Source organism: Lissotriton vulgaris, chromosome 11, assembly GCF_964263255.1.
Source record: "Lissotriton vulgaris chromosome 11, aLisVul1.2, whole genome shotgun sequence".
NCBI classification, from domain to species: Eukaryota; Metazoa; Chordata; class Amphibia; order Caudata; family Salamandridae; genus Lissotriton; species Lissotriton vulgaris.
The window spans coordinates 84,670,229-84,688,710 of record NC_141699.1 but is presented as its reverse complement, the minus strand read 5'-3'; the positions used below and the strand labels follow the sequence as shown (position 1 = coordinate 84,688,710).

At 45.5% G+C, this 18,482-nt stretch overlaps 1 protein-coding gene across 4 annotated transcripts in view; it reads left to right on the top strand.

The window, feature by feature from the left end:
- The window catches only part of CHFR (checkpoint with forkhead and ring finger domains), a 208,099-nt gene that overhangs the window by 115,601 nt on the left and 74,016 nt on the right, over positions 1-18,482 (top strand). For 2 of the 4 annotated variants that reach the window (XR_015300868.1, XM_086942735.1), the window contains exons 8-11: positions 4,608-4,767; positions 7,970-8,124; positions 8,655-8,817; positions 12,994-13,154. Coding sequence is in view for 2 of the 4 variants with exons in the window: in XM_086942735.1 (XP_086798861.1) it covers positions 4,608-4,767; positions 7,970-8,124; positions 8,655-8,817; positions 12,994-13,154 (639 nt within the window). In the remaining 2 variants the exon portion in view is untranslated. The remainder of the gene's footprint in view (positions 1-4,607; positions 4,768-7,969; positions 8,125-8,654; positions 8,818-12,993; positions 13,155-18,482) is intronic. The other 2 variants (XR_015300869.1, XM_086942736.1) reach the window with 1 other exon arrangement.

Below are 18,482 nucleotides of genomic sequence, written 5' to 3'. Positions count from 1 at the left end.
ACCACAGCTCCTGACGTTGCCTTCCTCACGGAAACCTGGATGAACGACTCCTCAGCGCCCGACATCGCCATCGCCATCCCAGAGGGATACAAGATCACCCGGAGAGATCGCGACATCCAGACTGGAGGAGGCATCGCCATCATCCACAGGGACACCATCCACATCACGACCAACACCGACGACACCCTGACTACCGCCGAACACCTACACTTCCAGATCCGCACCGATCCGAAGACCACCCTCAGAGGCACCCTGATCTACCGACCCCCGAGACCACGCACACAATTCAGCGAGGACATCGCCGACTTCGTCAGCCCGCATGCCCTCCCCTCCGCTGACTACATCCTCCTGGGGGACATCAACTTCCACCTGGAGAACAACAACGACCACAACACCACCACCCTGCTCGACAACCTCGCCAACCTCGGACTCAAGCAGCTGGTGTCCACCCCCACCCACCTCGCCAGACACACACTTGACGCCGTCTTCTCATCCAGCAAAGACATCGCCTTCAGCCACGCCACTGGACTCCACTGGACGGACCACAGCTGCGTCCACTTCACCTTCAGAAGAACGACGATCCACCACTACCAGCAATAGGTTGCTCGAAGAAGCTGGAACAAGATCACAGCCAACCAGCTCGCCGCTTCCCTGAGCCAGCACCCTCCCTCCAGCTCAGCGAACCCCAGCCAGGCCGCCGACAACCTCACGAAGTGGATCAGCAACTGCGTGGACGAACTCGCCCCACCGAGGACCCCGCCCAGCAGACCAGGCAGCAAGAAGGCCCCATGGTTCACTGACGAACTCAAGAGCTCCAAGAAGAACTGCCGAGCCCTCGAGAAAGCCTGGAGAAGGGAACCAACACCGGACAACATGACCACCCTCAAGCTCGCCACCCGGAAGCACCACCAACTGATCCGCGCCACCTAGAAAACTGTATTCAAGGACCGGCTGGACAACAACGCACACAACTGCAAGGAACTCTTCAACATCGTGAAAGAGCTCTCCAACCACAACGCCGGAAACAACGACATCACCCCATCGCAAGACCTCTGCAACTCCCTCGCCTCCTACTTCCACAACAAGATCGCGGACATACACAACAGCTTCAGCACTCAACCGACGCACGCCACGACCGAACTACCGCCCCCCACCACCACCCTCCGCGCCTGGACTCCGATCAGCACCGAAGACACCGTCCGCATGATGAACTCCATCCACTCCGGATCTCCGACCGACCCCTGCCCTCACCACGTCTTCAACAAGGCCAACGCTGTCATCGCACCCCACCTGCGGGACATCATCAACACCTCCTTCGACACCGCCACCTTCCCGGAGAGCTGGAAGCACGCCGAACTCAGCGCTCTACTAAAGAAACCAACAGCGGACCCCACCGAACTCAAGAATTACCGCCCCATCTCGCTCCTCCCGTTTCCATCCAAAGTCATCGAGAAGACCGTCAACAAACAGCTGGCCGCCTTCCTCGAGACGAATGGATGCCTCGACCCCTCACAGTCTGGCTTCCGAGCCAACCACAGCACCGAGACCGCCCTCATCGCTGCCACCGATGACATCCGAGCCCTGATGGACAACGGAGAAACAGCGTCCCTCATCCTCCTAGACCGCTCCGCGGCATTCAACACTGTCTGCCACCGCACCCTAGTGCAGCGCCTCAGCAACGTCGGAATCCAGGAGAAGGCACTGGAATGGATCATCTCCTTCCTCGATGGAAGAACACAGAGAGTCCGTCTACCACCGTACAAGTCAGAGGCCACCGAAGTCATCTGCGGCGTCCCTCAAGGATTCTCGCTGAGCCCCACCCTCTTCAACGTCTACATGAGCCCCCTCGCGGCCTTCGCACGCCAACACAACCTCAACATCATCTCCTACGCTGACGACACCCAGCTGATCCTCTCCCTGACCAACGACCCCGCCGCCGCCAGAGCCAACCTTCACGAAGGGATGAAAGACGTAGCCGAGTGGATGACGACCAGCCGCCTGAAACTGAACTCAGACAAGACGGAAGTCCTCATCCTGGGCTCCTCGCCCTCCGCCTGGGACGACTCCTGGTCGCCCCCCGCCCTGGGCACCGCACCCAAACCGACAGACCACGCACGCAACCTGGGCTTCATCCTGGACTCCTCCCTCTCCATGACCAGACAAGTCAACGCCGTCTCCTCGTCGTGCTTCAACATCCTGCGCATGCTACGGAAGATCTTCCGGTGGATCCCCACCGAGACCAGGAAGACGGTCACCCAGGCCCTCGTCACCAGCCGACTGGACTACGGCAACGCCCTCTACGCCGGAACCACCGCCAAGCTCCAGAAAAGACTCCAGCGGATCCAGAACACCTCAGCCAGACTCATCCTCGACATCCCACGACACAGCCACATCTCCGGACATCTGAGAGACCTGCATTGGCTCCCCGTCAACAAAAGAATCACCTTCCGTCTCCTCACCCACGCACACAAAGCCCTACACGATCAAGGCCCGAGCTACCTCAACAACCGCATCAACTTCTACGCTCCCAAACGCCATCTCCGATCAACCAGTCACGCCCTCGCCGCCGTCCCCCGCATTGGAAGAACGACAACAGGAGGAAGGTCCTTCTCCTACCTGGCCGCCAAGACCTGGAACTCCCTCCCTCCCGACCTGCGCCTGACCCAAGACCACCTCTCCTTCAGGAAGAAGCTCAAGACCTGGCTGTTCGAGCAGTAGCAGCACCCCCCCCCCCCCCCCCCAAGCGCCTTGAGACCCTCCGGGTAAGTAGTGCGCTCTATAAATGTCTTTGATTGATTGATTGAATATGAGACTTAGGGCTCAGGATGGGGTTTAACAGGCCTGAGGAGGTCTTCCCTGCTTGGCTGAGTTAAGAGGCTGGCTGGCACAAGGGTGGAAGCTCCCTGCTCTGGGCTCCCTCCTCCATTCCACGTTGTCTCAAAGTACCCAAGGTGGGATCCCGCAACCACTGGGATGGCTCCCCTGCTTTACCAGATGAAAAGGTGCATCTAGGCTTCTGGTCAGAGCTCCATGAGGCTACCACAATCCCATACCAGAGGCCCAAATCTGGCTGTATGATTCCGGACGCACAATCCCTCTGCACCATTCTGGCCCATCAAAGGGTGAGCAGAACCTGTTTCATTAGACACAGTGCGACCAAATGGCAGTCCTTCAAGTCAGCCCATCTGCTCATGCCCACCATAGGAATGCATGGTGCGCCCAAGATGGCCAGGCTTTCTGGACGTCCAGATAAGGACTTATTTGACTCATCTGGCCCCGAACCGTTCCAGTAATCCCCAGTGAGAGGCGGTGAAGCATGGCTTTCATAGGAGAGGCTAGTTCCCCCACAGGCCGGTGGGCCAGCGAGCAGCCAGAGCCACCTAACTTGTTTCCCAGGGCAGGGTAGCACTCACATGCAAGGGTTTGCCAAGTTTCAAGACATCACCAGTTAGCTTGTCGAATTTAAAATCATGTGTTGGCAAAAACCTCACCTGTAACTTTTCATTTCAAAGCCAATCCAGCCTATGGACAAGTATGGGTTTGCCAACTCAGTGAACCAATTCACTAGCCAAGCTGGCCTAATTACAATTTTGCACTGCCTTAGTTGATGGGGTGGTGACATGTCTCTTGAATTTTGTAATAAACTGAAGTCATGCCTTTTCAAGTAGGGTCCATGGGCTGGCCTCACACACCTACTACACAGCGCCTGGATGCCCTCACAGGTGATTAGCGCGCTATAAAAACACTAATAACATAACATAATAGGAGAGAGAGGACCTATTGACCTTTGTGGCAGTGCCTGGTCCTGGTAATTTGATAAGAAGATCCACTAGTTGAAGAGAAAGGATGGTCAGTTTGGAGGTTAGAGAAGTCCACACTGTTAGGCAGGAGGCAGAGCCTCAACTGTTCTCTCCTGGCGAGAATTCTCTGCGGCCCCATGTCTCGGAGGATGTGATACCTAAAAGATTAGAAGATTAACTGGAGGTTGTTGCAGCAAGGTGTACCTGCAAATGTAGAGACTGCGCAACGATTTTCAATCTGAAAAGTGCATTTAACTCTTGACCTATGCCAGTAACATTTGCAGAAGTCGCTGTTCTTATAGTGGTTTTGGCAGGTACAGACTGCACTCTAACCTTCCCACACAGTGCCACATCTGGACAGCACGTTTCCAGTTACTTTGTCATTTTTATTAACTGTCTGGGTTTGTATATAAGGCTTTTTAAAGTTGTTCCTAATTTTCTGCACAGAGTGAAACTAAAGCACTGGGAGATAAGTGAGTTAAGTGTGTTGCCCAACATCACATAATGTGGTCAAGTGAAAATGCTAGTATTAGAAACCAGTCTGCGCATTTGCAAATGCAGGCAATAAAAACAGCATCTAGAAAACCTTCTACATTATGTTGTTCTCTGTATAAGGGTCTTACTTGATTGGGTAGATTGTGCATTTAAATGAGGTAGTTGTTCATGTTTTCTATTTGCCAAGAAAGATAGTGGACCTGAATTGTGACACTTAAGAAGCTTTTTTGTCTTTTAGTCTATCTTTTGGTGTTGTATGTAACATTTTGCCCAATTATTGTAACCCAAAGTCTTGTCTGGCCTCCTCTACAGATGATGGTTCCAGACCTTGTGATCAGACGATTCCATCTAACGAAAACAAAAGCTGCAGGCCCGTCCCAGAAGTTGCCAAGACTGCAGAGCTTAAACCCGACAAAATGGAGGAGACTCTGACCTGTATTATCTGCCAGGAGCTGCTGCATGACTGTGTCAGGTAACTGCGCCAAGAGGCTGGTGCTGGGTGCAGAAGTGTACAGGAAGAACAGTATCAAAATCCATATCTTCTGGAGTTTGTTCTATTGACACAGGAAGTGTGGAGATAGTGGTCGGGTAAGGAAGTCTCTAGTAAAAAATGATCCACCTTTACGAAGCCTCCCACATAGACTCTGGCTCGGTTCCGCATTGAAGTACATTTCTTATTTTTTAAACAAATCTTCAGCGTTATTACATATTCCAGAGAGTGAAATAATAACTTTATCAGTGATGTAACATAGCAGTTCAAGTTATAATGCAATATAATACGTCTAACAGCTTGTAAAGTTCTTAGACTACATAAACTAACATACCGTAAATCAAGACACAAACAAGTATATAAAATGAATTAAGAACTACATTACTGCTCATTTATAATCCCAAATAGTCAGATCATCCTAAATGGAGTATATAGAAGAACATACATTAATCGTAAGAACATTAAATAGAGACAGTTGTAGCACATAAATATGCACAATGCAGTGGAATGCTGAACAAGAAGGAGATGGAGAAGGAAGTAACTATCGAACATCAGGTGAGATGATATGGTTGATCAAAGTGATTAAGGTGTGTTGCTTGAAGAAATGCCTTTTCTAGTCTATGGAAAGTGATAGTGGGTGATAGAGTTCCATATCCACGGGCGCAGGAGAACAGGGCTTGCATTTTCTGGTCTTATCTTGTTGATGTTGCTGCCTCATGTGCTGCATAGACCACAGGAGAGCTTGGTCTTGTTCTCCATGTGGCATTGGCACTTGAGTTTTCTGCCTTGAAAGTGACTCTGTAGACGTTTGAGATATCGAGCTCGCGTAGTTGTGTATGGATACGTGGTCAAGTCAAATGAACACACTGAATGCAATTTCATGATTAGTAACAAATTAATAATCATGCAAGTCTAAGTAATTCTTCAAGATGACATCAGCAACAAAACTCTGGCTTTGATTTAAAAAAATACTGTTTGCTGGTTGAGATGCAAATGTCCAGGCTCCATCCTTGCTGGCAAACACGTACTAACCAGACTCATGCCAAGTTTGCTTTAATCACAAGTAACCATGTGCCTGTTGAAACGTATTTTATATTGAGATTGGCCACCAAATACATCCTACCTGGACAGCTTGTGAAAGTTCTGAAACTTAACTGTACTTCATCAAGAAGTGGTTATAGGACTCAATTTTTGTTCTAAGTTTCAAATATTAGTCCGCTTCAGCCAGGTCCAGCTTGAAAAACCTGAGCGCAGTTCTTTATGTCGTTTTGTTAATTCTTTGCAGTGTTTAAGTTAGTTTAGTCATCGGTTATTATGAGCTAGTATGGTATCTCAGTTTTATGGAAATCCGTTCTTTTTTGCTTATGGTTCCATGAGTTTCCTATATTTATCACAGCATTTTCATTCTGTGTTCCAGGCAATTTGTACCTGTTCGAAGTTCTGCTTTTGAGTACATTAGTTTTAGTAGATGGGTTGAATTTAGAGATAGTAGCACAAAATGTGTGTTATCTGAAGCGACATTTTAATGTGCTTTCTAGGAAGAAATGACTGTACATCCACTGTCTGGAAGGTTATCAGTTAAACGAGCAACTAGTATTATGCAAGATTAAGGCATCATGATATGTTTCAAGAGCTGTGAATCTAAGGCATCTTTCTAGATTGTGACTCTGACTTTGTCTAAAAAAAAAAAAAAGCTTTAGGTTTTTAACTATATTCATATAATAACTCTTAATGTTTGTCTAATCCATAGTGGTTACTATTAGAGTAGTATTTAACAAGTATAATAGGCTTAGTAATATCATTGTGTTAATGCAGTTGATTTTCGACCCAGAAACCTACAGCCCCCCAGGTAAGTAGGGTTGAAGTTAAGCATAAATACATCTACACTTCTAGTTCAGTGTAGATTTATTATTATTAACTCCATATCTACTTACCTTGATAATGGAGTGGTAATTAAACTTCTAGAATAGATATGTTGTGGGTCAATATTTTGTATGTTGATATTATGAAATACAACATGTTTAACCTACAATGATGTATGTTAACATTAGCATGCACCAGCACAGACCTGTGTAGCAGAACTGAGCCAAGAACCTTTAGAATCGGGGTGCACGACACCCTGATGTACTTTGTTTCGAATGTTGGTCTGGCTGAATCTTCATCTGCAGAGTAATGTCTCGTGTGCAGCTAGTTCCTAGACTGAGAGAATCTGGGTTGTTTGCAGTTATTGTGAATCCCTTTTCTGGGCTGACCTTGTACTGCAGCCAGGACAGAGGTACTTTAGCAGAGCTCTGTGCGATTGTGATAGATGGTTGCTGCGGTATGGCACTGTCAGACTTGTGGAACTTTTTCTGTCCTAGTTTAGTCTTCTGCAGTCAAGGATTGAAGTTGACTGGCAGAGTTTGGATGTGGTGTTGAGTTGTGCGGGTGCAGTATTTAAAGTATGATGGTCTGGATTGAGGTGCTTTGGGGGAATGTTCTGATGCTGCAGAAGGCCCTCTAGGTCAAGATGGAGATCAATCTGTGGACAGTCTTTTGCCCTACCTCTGGGATGTAGTCTTGTTCCGAATGAGAAGAAACAGGAGACGGGAAGAGTTCTATTCTTGATGTTACCTTTCATTTTGTGTTGACACAGTTTGCAGCTATGCATGCACACGTTCTGTGCTGCCTGCTATTCAGGGTGGATGGAACGCTCCTCTCTTTGTCCAACCTGTCGGAGTAATGCCTCATGTGCAGATGTTTCCTAGACTGAGAGAATCTGGGGTGTGTGCAGTTATTGAGAATCCCTTTTCTGGGCTGACCTTGTACTGCAGCCAGGACAGAGGTACTTTAGCAGAGCTCTGTGCGATTGTGATAGTTGGTTGCTGCAGTATGGCACTGTCAGACTTGTGGAACTTTCTCTGTCCTAGTTTAGTCTTCTGCAGTCAAGGATTGAAGTTGACTGGCAGAGTTTGGATGTGGTGTTGAGTTGTGCGGGTGCAGTATTTAAAGTATGATGATCTGGATTGAGGTGCTTTGGTGGAATTTTCTGATGCTGCAGTTTGCCCTGTAGGTCAAGATGGAGATCCATCTGCGGACAGTCTTTTGCCCTACCTCTGGGATGTAGTCTTTTTCCAAATGAGAAGAAATAGGAGACAGGAAGAGTTCTATTTTTGATGTTACCTTTCATTTTGTGTTGACACAGTTTGCAGCCATGCATGCACACGTTCTGTGCGGCCTGCTATTCAGGGTGGATGGAACGCTCCTCTCTTTGTCCAACCTGTCGATGTCCGGTGGAGCGGATCTGCAAAAACCACATCCTGAACAACTTGGTGGAAGCCTATCTTCTGCAACACCCAGGCAAGTATAGTGCACGCTTGAATATGAAAGGCCATTTTTCAAATCTTCCTCTTATACAAAACAAGGAGTTAGGATTGCCTCTCCACAGCTTTGTAATTGGTCTTTTAAATTTGCTGTACATGTACTGGATCTGGACAATTCAGCTGTAATTGAGTAACTGAACTTTAATAATTTGAATCTTCTTAAATAAAATTCTTCGGTCAGATTTTTCCTGAAATGCATGTAATTGTTTGTCAAGTTTTTGGTAATTCTTAGCGTCCCCAATATTAAAATAAGCACTTTTACTTATTTCATTCACCCTAGAAAGATAAATGGCTGTGCTGGACCTAACAGGTAGATCCAGGAGTGTACAGGTTACTTGCAGTTTTTATTAGCTACAGGTACATTACCCTAAGAATCCTTTGCTTCTAAGTATATACCAATTAGCATATGTGGAAGTGGCCTGGTTTGTGAAGTTGGGCACCTTTTGTGCTGTTCTGCAAGATTCTTCAATTCAAACCCAAGCTCTGTTACATTTCAATTTGCTTCAGACAAAGGCCGCAGTGAAGAGGACATGCGCAGCATGGATGCCCGAAACAAGATCACTCAAGACATGCTACAGCCCAAGGTGCGGCGCTACTTCTCGGATGAAGAAGGAAGTTCTGAGGATCTGTTGGACTTGTCGGACGTAGATAGTGAATCCTCTGATATTAGGTAAACTCTGAATGGAAAAGTTATTAGATAAATGTGCCAAGATATTGCCTCTGTTTTCAGATTACTGAAATGTCACTAAGTCCAACAAATATATTTTTGCTATCAAATGATTGATTCAGCCCTCCTGAAATGCTTTGTTTCAACAATACAGAATAAGTTATATAGCAAGGATACGATTGGTGGAGGAAAGATTGCTGTGCTGAAACACTAATCATGTGATATGGTATGTGTTCATTGTTTATATAGAACTTTATACCACAATAATGTGACCTCGAAGCTGGAAGAAGACAGTAGACATGGACACAGTGGGCCAGGAAGAGAGGAAGAATGGGCGAAGATGGAGGAAGGGTGTTTGTGGACAAAATAATCTTTCCCAAAATGTTTGTCTGTTAGCGGCAGGTATCAAGGGGGCAGGAAAATTAGTGGCTTGAGGATTTAGTACTGTGACAAAAGAGGGAAAAAGTTGGGTTGTAGGCCTCATATCTCATCATCCGTTCATAATAGTGAGAAAGATTTATCGAGGTCTAATGCTTTGAGCATTTTACTTCCCTAACTATTGAATACGTTAATTTGGCATTCACAGCGCCCAGTTGAACTTGAAGAAATTCTGATGGCCTGGAATCTTTGAGCCAGTTCTCAGTGGCCTGGTTCGAACCTTTTTTGCATGTGTTTATTTATCACATGCAGAAAAGGAATCACATCACTTCATGAATTTAAGCACAGAAATGCCATGGTCACAGTTGCTACTTTTCTATAATTTTTAGTAATCCTAGTGTTTACTTGTGCAACATAGACTTGTCTTACAATTAACATAATTTGTACTTTTTATGTGCTTCTTCCTAACTTGCCCTTGAAAGGTTTGCATGACTGATGAGCAGTCTTCACAAATCTGCTAAGTGGCCCAATGACAAGTGCTAGACATGCATCAACGATTATTGATACCCATTTTATCAACCTCTGATAGATAAATTTCTGACTGGACCCATTGGATTAGATTCTTTGACCATTGGGCCAACACAGTTGCATTGGATGTGTTTGTGAACTGAGCCACCAACCCAGGCTTAATACGTTCACTTTGAGAAAGTTCGCAAGGATTTATAAATGCATTAGGTTTCGTCTTGTCCAACTTTCTTCCCAAACCCAGGTATGGACAAAGGCATAGCTCTTCAAGATTTTGTATTAAAGTTTGGTGTGCAAATGCCATGGTTCCTCTCTTCTGAACTTGCATGAGCTCTTCTTAGCACTTTCATACCTTAGCTGTCCACAATATGCTGTGAATTACCACTAGTAAGCCAGGGCCAGCATTGTTCTAGAGTGGGCAGCATCATGTAAGGCGTGCCCACAGTATGTCATAACTCACCACCAAACTGGAGGGGCAGCATTTCAGCATGTGTGGGTACGATGGGTCCTTAACATGTATCAAAAATTACATCCATTGTCTGAAGGATGCTCACCGTACAATGAGAATTACCATCATACTGCCAAGCCAGGGTGAACATTAAGCCAAGGATGGACATAGTTGTATAATGGATGCACACAGTATGCTAAGAATTACTACTGTACTGCCAGTGCCAGACAAACGTTTCTAACATGTTTCTCATTAAAATGTTTCCTAAATGGTACACCCTTATCTTATTTGCTACTCTGAAAGTTAAAAGTATGGAACAATAGGATAATAGGATAATATTTAGACTGTTGACGTGCATACCTGAATATAGCGTGCCTCTGTGTTTATCAGACTCTCAGTCGTAGCAGAGGGAGGAGGGAATGCGGCTGTTCTCTCATAATGAAAACATGCTCCCTGGTAGCAGAGCTCAGTTGAACTCTGCTTCTGTTCTACGTGTCCAACCCCAGTCCAAGAGGGACAGCAACCAGCAGTCTGGAATCTGACCTCTTGTAGATACTTCTGGTGTGAAGATTTCTCTGACTAAAATGGTCAAGTCTTGGTGTTTATATAAGAAAATTACCACTAATTAATCTAGCCGATTATGAGTGACAAACGAGGCATAAAAGCAGTGGAAAAAAACAGCCGGAACCAGTGTTTATAGTATTCATCACCTCTATGCACATATCATCTCTCTATCTTGGTGTCTGTACCAGGTAACCATAAGAAGTTGATACTCAGGGTGTCTTGGCCAGTCTTATGTCGCCTATTCTGCTGGTAATCAAGCAGGAAGGTGTTATTGTGCAAACTGAATGAGCCTTCGTGTCATGAAATGTTCTGACAGCTTATTTGACACAAGGAGATGGTGGACAGAGTGCTGAAACTTTTCAGACACTCACTCCCAATCACCAATCTGGGTTGAATCCATCGTCTTCATCATTCTTTAGCTCACTTCGTCACCTCAGTTTGGACCCAGCCATATGCAAATCAGTCTTGACCCTGTGCCTCATGGGAACAGTCCAGCTCGAACTGCCAGGCCAGGGAGTCCCTGGACTGGAAACAAGCATCCTGGGATTGGTTTCGGGGAAACACCCCTCATCAGCCAAGCTAGTTTGAATCCAGTGGCAAAGTGAGCAAGTGACCCACGTCTGGGCATACCCTGCAAACTTAGGACAAACAAAGCAAACCCAAGGAGATGGTGGACGGAGTGCTGAAACTTTTCAGACACTCAGCCCCTGTCACAGATCTGGGTTGAACCCATCATCGTTCTTTAGCTCATTTCGTCACCCCAATTTTGACCAAGCCATATGCAAATCAGTCTTGGCCCTGTGCCTCATGGAAACAGTCCAGCCCGAACTGCCAGGCCAGGTCCTCCCTGGACTGGAAACAAGCTTCCTGGGACCGTTTTTGCGGTAACACCCCTCATCAGCCAGGCTAGCTTGATTCCAGTGGCAAAGTGAGCAAGGGAACCATGTCTGGGCATAACCTAAGTTGTCAGGGCATGCCCAGACGTGGGTCCCTTGCTCACTTTGCCACTGGATTCACGCTAGCCTGGCTGATGAGGGTGCTATCTTGATACCGGTCCCAGGATACTTGTTTCTGGTCCAGGGAAGACCTGGCTTGGCAGTTCGAGGTGTGCTGTTCTCATAAGGCATGGGGTCAAGACTGATTTTCATATAGCTGGCCTGAACTGGGGTGGCGAAGTGAGCCAAAGAACGATGATGGATTCAACCCAGATCTGTGACTGGGGGGTGTATATGAAAAGTTGCAGTGCTTCTTCCATCATCTCCTTGTGTTTGACAGCTTATTTGAAGCTGGGTATGCAAAATTACTTAGACTGGCGCTAAGTGGATTTAAAAATTGAGTTGAGCTCGGAATCCATATCTCGTAATTTGTGTGAGATAGTCACCACTTTCACCATATGCCATGAATTACCACCATTATGCTAAGACGAACATGCTACCATTGGGTGGACAGCATGCCACGAATATCTCAAGTCACCAAGAATTACCACCATTATGCAAAGGCCACCACTTGTGGGTTATGGGCATTATCTGGCGATCTGGAGGGGTGGAGGAGGCCAGGAATACTGAGATGTCATACATGAAGCAATACTTCCTAAAGTAAATAGACATTTGTTTCTGTTGAAAATGCCCAATATCACCCCCAAACACCGTCTGCTCCAAAACAATTCCTTAGCTGAACTAAATTGTGAAGAATATCCACAGAGTAGAATGTAGGGAGCATTTAGGGAAAGGGCTGTGTGAACCTGTATGGGGAACAAGGAACATCTGTGATAACATAACAGAGAGCTTGGGGGAGATAGCGAGGGAGCAAGTGGGTGTGCTTTGGTATTTGTTGCAAGTACATGGCACAGGATAATAAGAGTGTGACCAGTAAGAGAATTGAGGTGGTATTGTATAAACAAAGAGTAACAACATTGAACAAGAGAAACCCTCCGCTCAATAAACAAGTTGGAGGGGAAGCACAGCGCGTATTGAGCTGTTCCCATGGAGGAGCCACATCTCATGGGTGGGCGGTCTGCTGGTGGGTGTGTTTCTGCAATCATTAGACTGCAGCACGGAAACGCAGTTGGTTAAATTCTTCTTTTTCATGTGACTGTAGTTGTAATAAAATGCAACTTGCACTTCGGCGGTGGGGTTGCCCCAGGTTTGCCTTTAGGACCTCGTTTTGATATTGATACTGTCTGTGCTGGACTCATTAGTTTAGTGCTCTCTGTTCTCCTTGATTGTCTTTCAAACCTGCTGCAGATATAAAAACAATGCTGGCAGTCTCTTTTGTTATGCTTTCAGTCAGCCATACATTGTGTGTCGTCAGTGCCCAGGATATACGAGGCACGCAATGCTGTACGTGGCAGGCCCACCCCTGGGAAGCACAACATCTGCAGCGACACCGGGTGATGCTCCGTCAACGTCTGCACATTTTCCTGCAGGTGAGCTAAGTTGCACACATATTGTATGGCGTTGGTTTCTGGCGAGAGGTGCAGGTTGAGAGCTGTGAATCAAAACCCCTTTTTTGCATATATTCGGAACAACGCTGGCATCTCCAGGACCAACATGGTGTGCACTGCCTAACCATTGTGCAAACTCTCAGCTTGTGATGTAAACTTGGTAGGAAGTTACTTTGATGTTCTGTGCGTGGCTCCTCCCCATCAGTTGCAGGTGCGAGCACCTGTTTTGTTATAATTCGCAGAGGGCAAACCACTTGTTGTCAGTGGTGACCCTCGCTGTGGATCAGCTGGGAAAGGTTGGGGAGTTTGTCCAGCAGTGAACTCAGCCTTGAGCAAGTAGAGGCTTGGAATTTAGGAAGTTGTGTGGTGACTCGAAATATATTTTTGATGAGCCTTTTTTTTTATATGCTGAGTGTAATCACAAGCAGTGACGCTTATGACTTAGCAATTTATAAGAACAGCATCACAGTCGCCCGGGCTCAAAAAGCCCCAAATTAAGTCTTTTTTACCCATATGAAATACCAGGACGTAGAAGCATCACTCAAGCTCCAGCTGCAGATTACTACCCAGTCTCCTGTACTATCTACCACCAGCCTGCACATTGCTACCTCTTATTTGAAATGCCCCTTCAGTGCCTGATCGTAATCCAGGTCTCCCAGTCCACTGCCCCTTTCCCTGTTGCCAGTCCACATTTCTGTTCACCCTGGCAATGCTATATCCAGGTCCATGTCCTATGTCCATGAGTGTGTGATTCAGTCTTCACTGCTCTATTGCTTGCACCCATTCCATTCACCGCTCATAAATAGCTTAAGAATCAAAACTTGCAATTTAAAAGCCCCTGATCATGAAATGAGAGCTAATCGTGTCACCAACTCCTTTCGTTCTGCTCTGCCCTACACTCTTGTGGTCCTATTTTCCATCCAGCTGATTACTGGTGACTGATTGGCTCTTCCCCTGCCTGCCTCCCAAGTTCTCCTTTGTGTTTCAGTTTTGTGACAGATTCAGTGACTTGCACCATTGACAAATGTGTTCTGTGGTTGTCCTAATTATTGCAAAAGAAGAGAAGAGACGTGCAGTGCCAGGGACAAACGAACACTACCAGTCCTCCTTTAGACATTTAGACGATGGCAGTCTGTCCATTGTAGCAGAGGGTCGAACAGATTGACATTATGAGACCTTCCCAGGGTAACAGTAGCCTATGTGATTGACTTTTCAAGACTTCGCAGCGGACATTTGCCACTTGCCCATTCAGGCTTTGTGGTTCTTTCCCTTTGAGGTCTCCCACCTACAGTCTTTTAGGTTTGGTGCTCCTGTGATTACCTCTTATGCATTGTAAATCATCAGTTTGTCAGGAATGCATAGTCTAGGCAGCACAAATGCCTGAGCCTCCCTCTGCAGCGGGTGATGGTTGTCTCTCTTAGCTCTTTGTTGAGCACTATGATGGATGGAGGGTTCTTTGAATGTTTTGTGAGATTGCCCCCCTATGTGCCCCTCTGTTAGTTCCCCTGCCCATGCCTCCATCCTGCTTCCTCCATGTAACAATACCTGGGGGACCAAAGCCTGCAGTGGGCTAGCTGACCCTTGCGTACATGCCAATCATTTTGCTTTATTATCCCTCTGATGGCGCACTTGGAGAAGAGAATGGGTTTCTAGTTCCAGGTGTTGGCACTAGTGCTCTACTCCAATATTTGCTCACTGCCCGCGTCCAGCAGATATTTTTGCCGGAGGAGCGTCTTTACTCCTTTCTTTGGACATTGATTGATTTTTTTTTCTCCTAATGTTATAGGATGCTTAGTCAGAACTTGCTTTTTAAATGTGAAAAACTCCTCGTAAACACCTAAACATCATGTAATGAGCCTTGAAAATATCTCCTTCTGAGCAGCTATTGCCATTGTCTTGAAGTTAAAGTGACTGAATCCAAATATCTGCTTCTTGCACCCTCTGCAGCTGCCTGTGTTAATATGCTGGTAGCTCGCTGTACAACTTTGGTGTAATTCAAGGTCCTGACTACAGCTTTCTGAAGTCAAAATATATGAAACAGTAAGTACAAAGTAGCTGGCAAAGTCAAAAGAATGTCCAAACACCCAGTTGAAGTGTTTGTGGTCAACTCCTTCATACCATATGATACCCAAAGATCGTTTAATGACTGAAGAAAGTGGTGAGGGGCTGTTCTTTTTGTTCTGTGATTTAAGACACTGGTCGGCAGTCTCAAGAGAAATCTTTGTTATAGCCCCGTTCAGCTTGAACACACGACTGTTGTAAAACTACACATGTCTGGATATTGTGTGACAGTGAAGAGGTCCTCTTATAGCTCAATAACGCCAGACAGGTTTGTATGTCATCCTCGTAGGAATGAGACCAGAGTCCATACTCCGGAGAGAACATGTAAAGATGTTCAACATCAGACACGATGTATTGAACTCTACCATTCACTGTGACTGATGCTGAGCAGAAAGTATGCGGCTTTAACTGTAGTTCCCTCCTAATAAAAAAGACTGGACCAATCACAGGGATGATTCTAGCGCAGGGCAATTTTGAATGCCTCTTGTAATGAGATTAGGTTATCCACAACACTGACTGCTAAGGACCAGTCTAATAATGCGATGAGGGACAAATCTCCTTCAGCTAGTGCTGCCACAATATCTTCAAAGCAGATGCAGTGCCACGCAGTGGAAAAATCCAAAGGTTGCACCCGAAAACAGACTTATAAACCTAGACATATGGATTGCCAGTGTCTCCTATCCATAACTTCCTACCGCCTCTTTTTCTTATTTTTTAAGGAGTTTTATATAGCGGGAACTTGACCCAAAGGTATCGGTATCAGAACACTTTACATAGCACCAGTTGCATTACATGAGGACACATTCATTTTTGTTAGGCATGGGGAGATTAAGTGATTTGCCCAGAATCACAGGATGTTCAGCGTCGTTGCCGAGACTCAAACCCAGTTCCCCAGATTCAAGGTCGAACGCCCTTGCCGTTAGGCCAAATCCTCTCCCGGTACACCCCACAAACTGCCAGCAGCCACTGCATTAAGATATTGCCTGACAATGGTGGCATGTCACTAAAGAGCAAGTAAATGCCACCTTTCACTCCAGAAGAAGAACCTCCAGTCAGTCTCACTTCCCACCCGTTGCTGGACTGAATCAGTATACTATTCCAATTCTAGTTTTAGCGTATCGGAAGCAAATATTTGATAGTAGGTTTAAGTACGCGTCTTCCTTTTTGTAGGGGGAAATTTATGTATGGTGCACGCACACAGACGCACCAACAATTTCATTTTAATGGGAAAGAAAAATTGACAATAATATCAACTCAATAAAACTAAAAATTCAGCATCAAAATGATCAAAACATGGTTGTACACCTAATTCTAGGAACTGACAAATTATGATGCAAATAAATCACACCAGTATAAGGCTTCCTTGCCACTAAAGGCAGTGAAATATCTGTGTCTGTTCCCATTTAGGTATAAATACTGAAGGCCCTTTTTAGGGTCTGACCAAATAAAAACAAACATTCTCCTAGTCTTAAGGAACTAATTCTAATATACAAACCAATAGATAGGTGCATTTAAATGAATTACAGACTTATGTGAAACTGGGCGCCGTTCAATGAATCACACTCATTCTAGGGGTCAGAGTCGCAATAAGATAAAGTGAAAGGGTGTAAAGATTCAGCACAGGCACATGAAACCTAGTTCTATAAAGAGGAAGTTGGGTTGAAAGAGGCTTTCTCTGCAGGCATAGGCCTCGTTTGTTCCACACTGGCCTGTCTCTTTCAATATGTTTGGAATGTTGAAGGGTGACATTATCTACACTACAACGAAAACACAGCCAAGCCCTTCCAAGTGTGAACTGAACTATTCTTATCGAAAGTTCCATTTATGATACCCAGTTTTAATGCCCATTGATGTGACCAGGTCAAGAAATAAAGGATCATTTGCATCTAATTAGGGCAACTCTGAGTGTGTTAACACACAAATAGACAATAACTGGATCAGATATTTCTCCTATGAGCTTAGTGAACTCTAAGGAGAGACGATGTACTGATGGACATTTAAACAGCATATGTAAACGATACCTCCTGGTTTCTTACTATTTCAAACTAATATGTGGCTACAATTTTTAGTTTATTAAGTCTGTCCGGGCTGACATGGTCCATACTAATTTATCAGTGATGAAGAATTGGGTCTGTGCTAAAGTACACGTAATGCTGGTCACAAAATGTGTGTGCCATATGTGACTATCTGTCTTGACCAACATGTGAGCCGTATTCCTATTGGTATCTTCATTTATTAGAGTTATTAAGTTTACATTAGAGGTGTTGGAAGAAGGATTTAGTGGATCCTGAGCGCAGTGTGATCTTGAGTTGTTAGAGATTTTGTTCTTTAAGCCTGTAGGATTTTCATCAGATTTTTCAGATGCTATTGATCATGATGGGGAATGGACCCAGGACCTTCCTCCTCCAGGGATGTCTGCAGCTGGTCCCCACCACATTCGTCAGGTGTCCGTAGGAGATCAACAAGGGCTGATAATTGCCCTGGATATCTGGGTTTATGATTCAGGTCAATTCCTTATAAAAAAAGCTGCAAAATGAAAAAGAGCATCTTTATTTTTTCAAAATTGTACTGTCCTGCAGGTACCATTGTGAAGAATAGACCCTACTTCCAAGGTCCTGAGCCTTCGCTATCACAGGATAGTGAAGACTTAAACAAAGGTTACTCCCAGATGCCCATGTCTTTAAATAAATGGACTCAGACTGTTATACAAGCCTAGCTGAGGTCTTGCTGTGTTCAAGACTAAACACACATCTCTTTATCCACCAGAAATGTAGACACTCACCTTCAAAGTGCGTCTCACGAGCACAGTGAATGTGGACTCCCTGCATAGCTACACTATCTCAAAACGTATGTATATATTACACCAAACACTCTGTTAGCGACCCCATGTCATGCAACCTCAGAAAAGAATATGTGAATACCACCCAACATAAGAGCCCTTGCAGGTGAGACTGTCTTTTAGTCCATCATCACAAAGAGACTGTAGAAGAGGAAAGAGCTGATGAGAGTGAGTCTCCACCTGTAAGAAAAGGGAAGGAAATGTATTCTGTGGGGGGGGGGGGGGGGGCATTTTTTCCCCATCTGCTCTAATTTGCTTATTGTTTGCCATTATTCCTAACTGGATTGTTTTTACATTTTGTGTCTGCTAAAATAAAGCCTTCTTCTCAGTCCCTGTTAGTGAGAGGATATATCTGAGGTTTCCTGTAAACCTAGAGATCTTGCATGTTCAAAGAGAGCACCTGTTGTGGT